We start from the raw sequence: 13306 nt of genomic DNA on the forward strand, positions 1-13306 counted from the left end.
AGTGCTATGAACAGCTTATAGGCAAAAATACAGCACTATGTTATAACCATTATATAATCACTTTAAACACACCAGAAAATTCATAGTATAAAATTATTATTAGAGCGGGTTTAGAAGGTTAATATGTTAAAATTATAAGGTTCAAACTGATATATAAAAGAAAAAAAATAAATAAAAAAAACAGTCAATTTCAAAATAAATAAAAAAACAGTCAATTTCATAATATACTAGAACTATGCAAATTAAAGTTTCATTTAACTACCATCTGAAAGGATGAATCCACCTTGCTTAAAATTGCACATCCAACATGCAGAAATCTTGGTCACTTATTGTCATATTTTAACATAAAAGACTGGTTCTTTGTATAAAAGATTATAACATAAATATACACTGAAAATACACAATAAAATAAAGATTGGCAGCTAGAACCCTTGTCATAAAGTTAAAACAGTTTAATTTTTGTAAGAAATGCTCTGATATTTCTCCTAACATATGTTCATTTTAAATTGTAAGACATTGCCATCCTTCTTAGTATTTCATGTTTTGAATTTAATGCTACTAATGTCAGTCCATTCCTGACACTATAAATCGGCACTCTTATTCCTATATTTTGTAAGCAATATTCGCTACTATATTTGTTATCCAATACCATTTGAATAAATAATTTATCAACAACTTTCCTCGTTTCCGATAGGGCTTGAAGTCCCCAAAATGTAACCAAACATTTCTGTACTGTCACCACATAAGTACCTGGACCCCAAGTAATGGAATTATAACAGTCAGGGGTCCAGGTTCTTATGTGGGTGACTGTACAGCTTCGATTTTGTTAACAAGTGTGTTAGATAGACTGTTCCAGACAACTGAACCAAATTCCAGTTTGAATCTAATAAGTGTCTTATATAGGTACACATAAGAGCTACCATTGATAAAATCAGGCCATTGATAAAATATAAAATCTACTATCTCGATATGATGCAGGGTGTCTATCGGTCACGAAAGTCACGAAAGTGTCACAAAATCAGAAAACGGTCATGAAAGTCAAGAAAAAGTCACGAAATTCAGCTTTCGGGTCACGATTTTTTTTTATCTGTACAAATAAAAGCACAGACTGGAAAATTTTGCACTATAAAAGGTCAAAATTCGCCACCAAAAATGTGTATGGTCGGCTTTAGACGCTACCAAATCACAAGCAAAGCGCACTTCTATCGCATTCATGAAAATTTGGCCTAATTCGCATCCAAAATCGCTCTTAAGAATGTCACGGAAGTACATAGTTTGATAAAGAAAAGGTCACGAAAAAGTCACGAAATTTCATTTTGGAATTTTAGTAGACACCTTGTGATGTTTTTCTTGTTGATTGTACTGTCATTTATGCGATTACCAAATTTTAATTGTCTGTCATACAAAATATCGAGATCTTAAATTTGTTAACTTTGTTTATTGTTACTCCATTAACACGTTGACTGCTGAGCTTGGTCACATAGGTCGTCGGAATGTTATTGTTGAATATCGTTGCTTTTGCTTTATTTTACAAGAATATAACAATTTTCCTTCAAATATGTATGTTTATTGCGTATGTTGTAAGGACGCCAAAAGGCGTCCGCAGCATATGCCATCAATTTTCCATGTGCTACGGACGCCTATCATTATTTTCAATTTTATAACCTGAAAGAAATAAAATATATAAGAATTTTCATATACAGTTCAGAACAGCTTGTACAAGTCTTATTTAGTCATTGTAATAGTGAAAGCACGGCTCCAAACATAGTCCAGGCTGTCCAGGACACATCTCGCAATGGTAGATGTTACCTTTTCTAATATTCCTCTCTTTGCATTTCCTTCATTTCTTTTTCAATATTCGTCCTTTCGGTCCAACAGGACATTTTATTAGCTGGTTATTCTCTTCAGCTCTTCTTTTCTTTGGTACTTCCAATTGTGGTGTTACTTGGGCCTTTGGTTTTACTTCCAAAAGGTCGCGAATAACCAAATGATTCGTTCCTACCTGGGACAGGCATAAGGTGATTTATTTGATCTAAAGGGAACGATTTCAGTATTATCTTGCCAAGTAGGCTGTGAAACATCATGTGTATTGCTTTCTGAATCGCTGTCAGATTCTAATTCTTGAGCTGAGCTAGGAAACCAAACTATATTTTCGTTTTCAGACAGTTCACTTTCATCACTTACATTTGAACTGCAAGCTATTTTGTCTAAATCATCACTGTCAATGTATCAACGTTAATATACTGGAATTGGCTTTCTATTCTTTCTACTGGCCCACTCGACATAGACACAAAGAACGAAATACTGAATAAAAAATCAGTTCAATATGTGTATCATTGGCATAAACACATAAACCAGCACTAAAAGGTTTAAAAGCAGATATTATTTTGTTCAGCAATGTCTATATAAACACAAAGCGCTGTAGACCGAAACGAAGCACACTGCAGGGTACCTTCACTCCTTCGTAATCACTGTGTGCACATGTAAGTATTGGGAAAGTGAACCAGCTGTAGCGACAAGCGCCGATTGGCGTCCGGCGCACATGCCAAATTCAGTACTGAACGCTGATGGGCGTCCTCAGCAGTAAACGTGTTAATTTTATATTTGCTAACAAAATATTGAGTTTTGTTAGTGAATGTCATTCTCAAAGTTGATCATTAATGAATTATTTTCACACAAATGATTCACTGTATCTTAATCTTTGTGCAACAGATAATTATCATACTCGTTATTAACTACTCTAAAAAGCTTATTATTATAATAAATAAATAAATAAATAAATAAATAAATAAATAAATAAATAAATAAATAATAATAATAATAATAATAATAATAATAATAATATACATCCAGGGATTTCAGTTAGTAATTTTACATGACTGACATTGGCATGTTCCGATTCTTGTAACGTACGTAATTTGTTTTCTGTGCAGTTTATTGAATTGTATAAAAATAGGTTTATCCTGCAGTTAGCTTACTTCATATACATTATTTCTTTCTGTGTCCAATCAATATTATAATAGAAGTTACAGAAAACTGTAGTCTTGGCGGTCCATCTGCTCTTAAGTTATTGACATTCTAAATTGTATAATTTTTGCACCTAATAATACATTTTGCTTTTTAAAATAATATTAAAATACATTCTTGAATATGTCTTTTACAGATAATGCGTGAAGTGATAGAGAACCAAATGGATCTTCTTAAGCAGTGGTGTGGTAACTCTGAGAAGGAATCAGAAGTAGTGAAATCTGAAGATGAACGTAGCTCTGTTAGTGGAAGTAGACGTACTGAAGGACGTTCGGAACACCAAAAAAGTGAGAGAAGAACTAGTCGTAGTGCGAGGGAAAGGGGAGATAGTTATGAAAAGGTTTCAAAATCGAGTAGAAGTCGATATGATGAACGAAAGTATGAGCACAGGCGACGTTACAGTGAAGATAAGAAAAGACACAGACACGAAAGTGCTTCTAGGGATAATTCCCGTCGTTATAAACATCAAAGAAGGAGATCACGTTCGGTTTCAGCAGATGTAGGTGAAAATGAAGAAGATCGGCGTTTATCCAGAAAATCTACAGAGGACTTGTCACCGAGCCGTGCGAAAAGTAAATCAGAACATCGGAGCAAGAAATCAAGTGAATATGGTCGTAGAGAATCAGTATCTCGTAGTAAGAGAGAACGAGATTCTTCAGTAAATTCTGATAAGAAAGAACGAAAAAAGCATATAAGAAGTTCAAGCAGTGAGTCCGAAGTATTGTCATCACAGGGGAACGGAACAAAACATTTTTCTCATAGGAAACGAACAAGTAATTCGTCATCAGATTCAGAGGAAAGTACTCGTAAACATAGCAAACATAAAAAACACAAACATAAGAAACATAAGAAACATCATAAACATGAGAGAGAGAGCTCAGAATATTCAGATTAGAAAAAGATACTAATTTGTTTAAATCATGTTCTTAAACCATTTCTTTTTGTGCGATGTCAATCAGTGATATGAAAATCGTTAAACTATATTTTTGATTTGTATCCTACGTAAGTTTTGCTTTGAAGTTCTATAAAAGAAGATGTATTTGTACGGATAAAAGTACTGTCGCCATAATTGAACCTGTCACGTGTTCGATCCATTTCAAGCTACTGATTTGTGAGAAAGTTACTGTGCTGAAGAGTAAGATGGACTCTAAAATCCTGTTGAGGTTACAAACAAAAGCTAGCTTTGAAGGCATGAAAACATTTAAAAGGACAGCGAGGATAAGCAGGTGAGTGAATATTAGATATATATGGATGAGGAAAATGTTAAGGTGAATTTGAAGGAATGCTTATCACCAACACATAACAGCACGTATCCTTTTCGTCATCCACTGTTAACATCTTAAATGTGAATATTATCGCTATGTTAGAAACGTGTTACGTGCTGCTATCTGTTGGCGATAATGCTAAATATTATATCTGCATTGAATGTGCATGTCTTATTTATTGATTTATTTATTTACTTTATTTATGTATGTATTTATTTATTTATTTATTTATTTAGATGAGATAATTGTAATGGTTTCTTTTTTATATAAATTGAACAAATGAAAATCATGACTTGAAGTATTTCTAACGGATGAGAACGAAGTAGAAGAGGTTGAAAATTTACAAAGGCGTTCTTGGTTTGCAACACCGAAGGTTTCATTTGTTATTTAAATTTGAAATATGTAATAATCTAACGTAGTTCCGTTTGAAAATGGTAATACCTCTCATTTATTGGCACTCGTGATTTTCCCCCCTTTGATAGTTTCTTCATACAAGATTTCAGCGTTTTTTTTAGATATAAGTTTAGAAGTTACACTGTTGTCTCAAATTAATAATAAACTCATGCTGTATATTCACTGTTGGAAACGCATTTAAGAGCACGTTTTTTTAATTCATTGTCTTATTCGAACTAAATTCGCACCGCAAAATGTGTGTATACAGAAGGCAAGCTGATCGTAGTGACTGTAGTGGACATACTTGTAGTAGTTTGAAGATATCACAATTGTATTTGCAATGCTAAAGCATACTAAAGCATCAGCAATGACGTATTATGTAAGGTACCATAAGTCAGTATTTATGTGGATATGTTCGCATTGTGAGAGTAAAAATTTCCGTCCGCATACATTTTCCGAAATTCTCAGATTTGTCCGCATTTTATAAGCTCAAGTGTATTGTAATGGGTTGGTAAAGACGGTACCCGGGCTTGTTTCATTTCCTTACCTTTTAATTACAAAAAGCTGTATACAAGTAATATGCTACAAGTAAGTAGTTTCCTGTGTATAATAGTTCTTTCTTTAAGAAGTTGGACCTCCTGCCCGAAGCAACGCGGAGGTCTGTGAGGTTGATGGTTAGAGAACCTCCTGCTCGAAGCAATGCGGAGGTGGGTTGGTGTCTCCTGCCCAAGTAGCGAGGAGACTAAAGAAACATCCTGGCCGAAGTGGCACGAAGGTGGGTTAGAGTCTCCTGCCCGAGTAGTGCAGAGATGAAAGGAACGTTCTGTTCAGTGCAGCACGGAGGTAAGGTAATATCTTCTGCGCAGTGCAGTACGGAGATGGGATAGGAACCTCTTGCCCGAGCAGCGTAGAGGTTAGGGATTCTCTCCTGCTCAGAGCAGCGCGAAGTGAAAGGTAGGAGTGGTCAGCTGGAACTAATATCTTCTTGGTTTCGACATGCTCTTTTATAGCCATCCTTTGGAAGGAGAGCCTATGGAGGGGTTGTCGGAGTTCTTCGTGGTTCTTCGTGTACTTCTTCGTAGTTCTTCGTAGTTGGCTTCTGTCGGCTGCTTGGTGATCCTTGTGAAGAAGCACATGCTGTTATTTACAAATATGAGGGGATATTGCAATATTTTCGTTCTAATGTGCTCTATCGTATTGATTGAAAAATGTAGAGTTTGGCTGTATGAATGACAACGTCCTCGTAGCAAGTTTCTTTATCTGTTCCTCCCATATCTATGCTTTCGGTTCTTTCTGCTGAACTTCGCTATTGCTTGTGTTTTGTGAACATACTGACACATTCAATGATTAAATCTAGGCACACTGAGGTTCTCTCTTGCTCATAATGTCTATATAACGAGGTAACCAGGTGGAAGTGTATCCACATTTTGGCATTTTAGAATATATGGTATCCTTATGTATAACATGATCGGACATGCCATGGGTAGCATATTGGGATCACTACTATGTACACTCATGTCCAAAATTATTGTCGCATGTCTATTAATATGTTGTTGTAGTAATATAATTTGATAACGAATTCGCTCGGCATTTCTTGCAATGTTAGTATGTGTATAATCGGCAAAGACATGTCAAAAGAGCAGTTTTACTCATTCTGATTTTCGTATTTATAATTCTTTTTCTAAGAAATTTACCACTATACACATAGTATCAGTATTATAAGTACCCTGCAAAATCATTATCAAATTATATTTTTACAAGAAGACAGTTATAGGTATGCGACAACCATTTTGGACATGTGTGTACCATATTTTTCTTCTTGTGTACAAACATTGAGTCAGATCCGAGGCCTTTTCATACTGGTTGGCCCGTGTCAGCATGCTTTCGTTAGTGCAAAACCATCAGCACTGAGTCGTGCCGAATCAGATTAGTGTGTAAGGTGTTGACCGTATTTGGCCCAGATATATGTGTGTGTGGCAATCTGTACTGTACGTATAGCATTAATTCCATTTTGAATTTTGTTTGTGTTCAATGCTTGAAAATCAGTTTGTTGCTGCTGGGTACTTTTCATTTATTATACGGATAAAGCGCACAGCAAACTTGTTTGCTATAAATAGCAAGTATATCATGACATGTCAGTGATATGATAGTGAAGTGAAAACTTCAATAGGGTTTGGGAGAAGGAAAAAAATATATGAATACATAATTGAACAATTGTAACTGAAACCACAAAATATTTAGAGATACTAAGATATGTTGCGAACACAAAACATTGACAAGATGCCAGCGCAATGCCGAAATAAGTAAAAGAAGTTTCGACAGGAATGGAGAATAGTGAAAAACCTCAATAGGAAATCCGGAAACAATTTAATAATTCTTCCAATTATTTTACGTGCAGATGAAAGACGTTTTGGAAGATTTTTCTACTCCATGATTGTTGATTTTTCTTGAAGCTGAAAATCCAGTGCAAAAAGTTTTTTTTTTTTTTTTTTTCTCACCTGTGCTGAGTCGTACTGGGCCAATGCGACTTGAGCCGAGCCCTGCCGTTCACTGTGAAACACTTCCGGGGAACTTCTACTGGATGTCCTTTACTGTTTTTTCCACAAGTGTATTTTAAAAGTTTTAAAAAGTGTGTATAGAATATAATGTCCATTGTCCTATTATTTCTATTCTAAACTGTTAATTCTATTTAGTGTTTCAGTCCACAACACTTGCATGTGATGAGCAAGATGGCGGTGGAAATATTTGAATCAACATCATAAGAAGTCATTTGCCGCAAATTTAGAAGCTACCATGGATTATGATGCTCCGCTAGTATCTTACTATTAACGAAGAAAATTCTCTTTAGTTTTGTTCATTAATTACAATCTCCGTCATTTACGCATTCTTAATAAGACCATTTCCTCACGTCCTAGCCAGCATCTTTTTTCATTTTCCTAGAATTCCTTTTTTCTTCCCAACCTTTGCCAGTATCTCATTATGATATTTTCTTTTACTATGTTCACATTCTTCTATCTTCTCTGTATTCACATTTTGAAAACTTTTAGGCGAAAAGTGCAATCTTATTCTAGAAAATCTGGCCATCCACTTTGATGGACTGAAATAGTGTGACGTCATACCCTTCTAGTTGCCATGATGATCACCATTTTATTTTCTGAACAACACAACTAAAAACCTAAATATAAAGCTAAAATGTAATGTATTAAGTTTCCGAATTGCAGACAGACAGAGTAAAAAGGTGTCTTCCTGTTCTGCGTAATGACCGTCCAGCACTCTGTAGCTCATCTTTTATTTCTTAAAAAAAAAAGGGAATTTAATAGTAATTGTATTCTCGACAGTTGCAGCTGTTTTTAGAGTCCTTGATTTTCTTCATAATTTTAGCGTCCCTGAAAGCGAATTATTAATCCTGTCATTCGGTCTTCAATGAAACATTTACGTTATGCGAGTATTTCATTTTATCTTATCTTTAGCCCCATAGCAGAACATGCCGCGATCGGCGATGTGATCGCAGAAAATTTGCCGCGCCTGTGCAGAAAAATTGCCAGAGAGAAAAAAATGCCAATATACAAGTGTGAAAACATGGCTGTTATGTGTAGCTGTTTTAAATGCACGGACGACTCGCATAAATATAGTTTGAACTGTTTTTTACGTCGCTAAATCGTATTTTTAACAATCACAAATTTTTCTTCTGCATAAAATTTTTGAAGAATTCCTGCAGAAAATTTTTGATTTACAAAAGCTCATCGCAGAAAGACAAAGTTCTGCCATCGGGATCTTTAGTTAGAATACTACACAGTGTTCATAGCATTTCTACCTAGAAATACATATATACCTGTCGTATTGTATATTTTCATTAATAAAATTGACTCGATTTGATTAGGAGATTTGGAGGATATTCATTTGTTTCCCCGAAGAATTTTGCTGGAGACCTGATCCTTCAAGTTGTATCTACAACTAACTAACCAGTGATGTATTTGAGGACATATGCCCCCGCGAAAACCTGGATGGACTCTCTCTTGAGGTGGAAAATTTATAAAAAATAAAAGTAGAATATTCTGTTTCTTAAAAATGATTTTTGATGTTAAGACAATTTAATCCACATTTCTACATAACAAAATATTAAGAATAACTGTAATGTACTATATAAATTGGAGTAATAAGACCCAGCACATTACATTTCATATTACATAAACAATCACGGACAAACATTCTTTTATTGTATGGTTTTCTACCAAACTCTGTCCACAGCCTAAATAACAATTATTACTATAAGCACAGTAAGGTGCTGTATATAGAAACTCCGTGCAGTTGTGTAGATGGAGTTCACTATAATATGTAGTCTTTTGCCACAGAGAAGAAACATATTCTTCAATGGTAATAGAATTGTCAGAATTGGTTGTGTACAGCAGTTTCGACATTACCGCGAATAAACTTTGTGTTTATTCTATAAGATTAAATAGATCTAACGTCTAAAGCAGTATTAAATAAATCGATAAGCGTTTATCGCATCTATTACTTCAATTTAAAATTTTGTTTACTAATTCGCGATTTAGTAATAACATACGAAGCGCATCCAGAAAGTAAGTTCCCTACGTGTCTCGTAGCTAGCACACCGTATGTTGCCGAAAGCGACTGCGTGCGCTTGAGAGAGTAAGGTCCTATCATGGCGCAAATGCCAATGGAACTTCCCTAGTGCCGTCGTAGCAGTGGTTGAAGATGGACGTTCCTATTCCAGCTCCCGCCGTGTGTAAAATGCGAGCAGTGATAAAGTTTTTGAATGCATAGGGCATAGCGCCGATTGAAATCCATCGTCAGCTGTGCCAGGTCTATGGGCCTAAGGCCATGAGCAAGCAGATGGTGTATTGCTGGTGTAGACAATTAACTGCAGGACGCCAAAATGTGCATGATGAGAAGAGCAGTGGAAGGCCAATGGTCATCACAGACGACCTTGTGGACCTTGTTCGGGAACGCATCATGCGGAATCACCGCTCAACAATAACGAAACGCAGCGGTCAGTTCCCGCAGACATCCCGCTCCTTATTGCACACCATTGTCACGGAGCGCCTGTTCAAAAAGTTGTGTGCTAGGTGGATGCCGAGGCAATCAACTCCAGAACTCAAAGCAAGGCGCATGAGGTCAACATTGACATTTTTGCAAATAACACGATAAGGGGAAGAGTTTCTGGACCGGATCATCACAGGGTTGCTTACAGGACTCCAGAAACAAGCAGTAGTCAATGCGTTGGCGTCACAGTGGATCTCCTTGCAGGACGAAATTCAAGCAGACGGTGTCCGCGCGTAAAATGCTGTGCACAGTGTTCTGGGACAGACGGGAATTCTTTTTGTCGAATTCCTAACCAGAGGTGAGACAGTAAATGCTGAGCGTTACTGCGAAACACTGCAGAAATTGAGACGGCCCATTCAGCACAAGCGGCGTGGAATACTTAGTGCTGGTGTTGTCGTGCTGCGCGATAATGTTCACCCACAGCTTGCCAGACAACAGATGTTCTGCAGGGACATTGTGGATCATCCACCGTATAACCCGAGCCTCGCTCCGAACGTTTACCATCTGTTCTTACACCTCAAGAGATACCTGTCAGGTCAGCATCAGCATTTTCAGAATGACGAAGAGTCGGAGGAGGTTGTCAAACAGTGTCTCCAATCTCAGGTGGCCGAGTTCTATGACACAGGTATAGACAAGTTGGTCCCACGATGTGACAAATGTCTGAATTCCGGTGGTGAATATATTGAAAAATAGCTAAACACATCCTGTATCTGGTACAATAAATGTTTGCATTCAATTGTGTTTTGTTTATGTCCCAGGGCTTTGCGAAAGGTACTTTCTGGATGCGCCTCGTATATACATATATTCATATGTTCTTCTAACGTACTTCAAATCAAATACATCAGTTGAAGAAGAGTCCGTGCTCCTAGCTATTTGTTTACTTTTCCGGAAAGTGAAAATCTATAACCAATGTTTGTGACCAAAGGAGAATGTGAAATTTCTACAAGTATGATTCCATATTCAAAATGCAATTAAAATTGGGTAATATGATAAAAGAAAACCAAGGACCTTGAAAGCAACTACAATTGTCGGGAAAGTCATTACTGTTAAATTTTATATATATATATATATATATATATATATATATATATATATATATATTGAAACTATAGTGAATACTGTTAAGTGATTGTGACTAGTTGACTAGCATTAAAAGTGAAATGAGCAAGTTCATATATATTGTGAAATGTTTCTCCATAGTAGATTCTGTGTACTTATACATTTTGAGATTGCATTAAGTATTAAAGTGTACTCACCTCGTTCATTGTTGAATATTAAATTTAAATAATTCAGGAATTTTGATATATTTAGTATCTGTATCACATGTTCTGTTACAAACATGAAGAGAATTACTGATTTGCAGTTATGTAAAATCTATGCTGAGTCACTTGGATAATTTTTGTGCTGTCAGAATGTTTTTCCGGAAACACATATGGCTTCAAGCCTATTTTTTTTTTTTAAAGGAACATTTTTGTGCATCCATATTGTAAAGAGTGGGCATAAGAAATGCAAACAATTAGCATTATTCTAAAAGTAGATAATTCCTTTTAAAAGTAGTATATTTGTACCATTTTCTTTGTGTCGACAGCTGGTGAATCTGCATATTACAGTGTTTATATTGTGTGTAATTGCTTTTCCTTATGGTAGATTACATAGTAATGGCACTAACGTTAATTATGCGATTTCTATCTTGTGACTTTACTTAGAAGTGTGACGCCCGTAATAGGCTATTTTTCTTTATGAAGTGCTAGATCTTATTCGTAATAAATTGTTGGCCCCATATTTCTAACATGCACCTTTTTACCACCAATTTTACTTCATTTTCAAACTATTCTACAAATGAGAATAATTTTACATCTATTATTGTTGTGTATGCTAGACTTCAGCATATACATTTCGCTTTACGCGTTTACATAGAAGAAATCATGGCGACATCATGGTAACGGAGTCACTATTTCAGTCTTATACGGTCAATGTTTTACAACTTCTTTTCTTGCCATAATGTGTTAATTTGAAGAAACTTAGTTAGCTAGGCTTTTAAACAGTAACTTCATATATTCAGAATGTGGGCACCTAGTTAGTTCCCGTAAGAAATTATTTGTTAAGCATGTCAGAGAAACATGTCAATATGTTTATTTATTTATTTATTGGTAATGTTAAACTTGTAAATATGTAATTGTACCTGGAACAAGCATATGATGCTTTACTTTCACTTTCTAAGAGAAACTATAATTGTAAATATTAAAATAATTGAAAAAAATGCGTGTATGTGTGTGTTTTTTTTATTTCAATGTCAGTAACATCTTTAAACGAAATTTGGATCTTCACATTTTGAACGTAGTAAGACAATAATGTCAATAATGTAATATTTCGTTATTTTTTCCCAATAATTTCTTTGTGATGTTTGTATTTACTTAGGATATTATGCTTCATTTTTTAAAGTTTTAACGTTCGACAGTTATGCACTGAGGCTAAAGGAGGCAGTGATGATGGTAATGAATGGAATGAAGAAAGTGGGAGGAAAGGGGAAAACTCGAGAAAGTCCAAGGATACGGTGTTTGTTCACCACAAAGTCAATTTGACAGAAGTTGTGATTGAACCAGGGGCCTCACGCACGAGAAGTGAGCGCTTTATGACTAAGATATAGCGGCCCCATCTTCATTCGTTAAGAATAAATTTGGAATGGTCATACATTGCATGTTCGTTTATTGTCTCAAATAAAGGACCAATATGGCCCATTTGTGATGAAATAAATGATCAGTGTGGGCTAGCACAAGAAATAAGTCCCTGTATTGTGAATATGGCAAGCTTGTAGTCTCGCCTCTTGCGAACACTTTTTTGCAAACATGTTGTTCTTTGTAGATACAGATTAGTGGTGTGCTCAAAAACCGGGTCTATGGTTTCCGTTTTTTTTTTTATTTATTAGAAAAACCGAAACCGGTTTTGAAACTTTCAAAAAAATTCTTTTTCTCTGAAACCGGTTTCGGTTTTCTCCAAAACCTGTTCGGTTTTACACCGAAACCGATTATCGGTTTTCTTCAAAAACGGTTCCAGGTTTTCCAAAACTGGTTCTATTTCTGACCAGAATAGTGCTTCATTGTCCTCCGGAAACCGATTCCGTTTCCACAGAAATAGTTTCCAAAACAGTTTTCACTGAAACCAGTTTCGGTGAAAACCAAACCCGGTTTCGGTAAAAAGAAAACCGGGCACTTAACTCGTATTCGGTCATGGCATACTTGTGTGGAACGCTACGAGGTTATAGTTTGAATAGGAGTTTTAATGTGGGCTGCACAACAGGTGTAGCTGAATTTCAAAGAAGGGCTTATTGCGGGTGCTGGTTCGGGGACTATGTCTGTGCCATAGAAGAATAATTGCATTTGGGATTGTGAGGTCGAAACTTTCATAAATGAACAAAAATTGTTGGTGACCAACTACGTCGGGCCAACACATTCTCAAACTATATATTTGCAGTTTCCAACCATGCCGACCTACGTACGGTCTACCAAGGAGGGTAAAGCCCTATTTGATATTTTGGATGAAGACTGACTTTATAGTCA

At 35.8% G+C, this 13306-nt stretch overlaps 1 protein-coding gene across 1 annotated transcript in view; it reads left to right on the plus strand.

Moving 5' to 3' along the window:
* Window positions 1-10315, plus strand: part of LOC145694534 (U11/U12 small nuclear ribonucleoprotein 48 kDa protein-like) — a 53329-nt gene extending 43014 nt beyond the window's left edge. The window contains exons 6-7 of the mRNA XM_081770848.1: window positions 3164-4253; window positions 7379-10315. Of these exons, the coding sequence (XP_081626974.1) occupies window positions 3164-3922 (759 nt within the window). The 3' untranslated portion in view covers window positions 3923-4253; window positions 7379-10315. The remainder of the gene's footprint in view (window positions 1-3163; window positions 4254-7378) is intronic.
* Window positions 10316-13306: the final 2991 nt, after the last annotated feature.

The sequence above is a fragment of the Thermobia domestica genome, chromosome 9 (genome assembly GCF_964235325.1).
Source record: "Thermobia domestica chromosome 9, izTheDome1.hap1.1, whole genome shotgun sequence".
NCBI lineage: Eukaryota > Metazoa > Arthropoda > Insecta > Zygentoma > Lepismatidae > Thermobia > Thermobia domestica.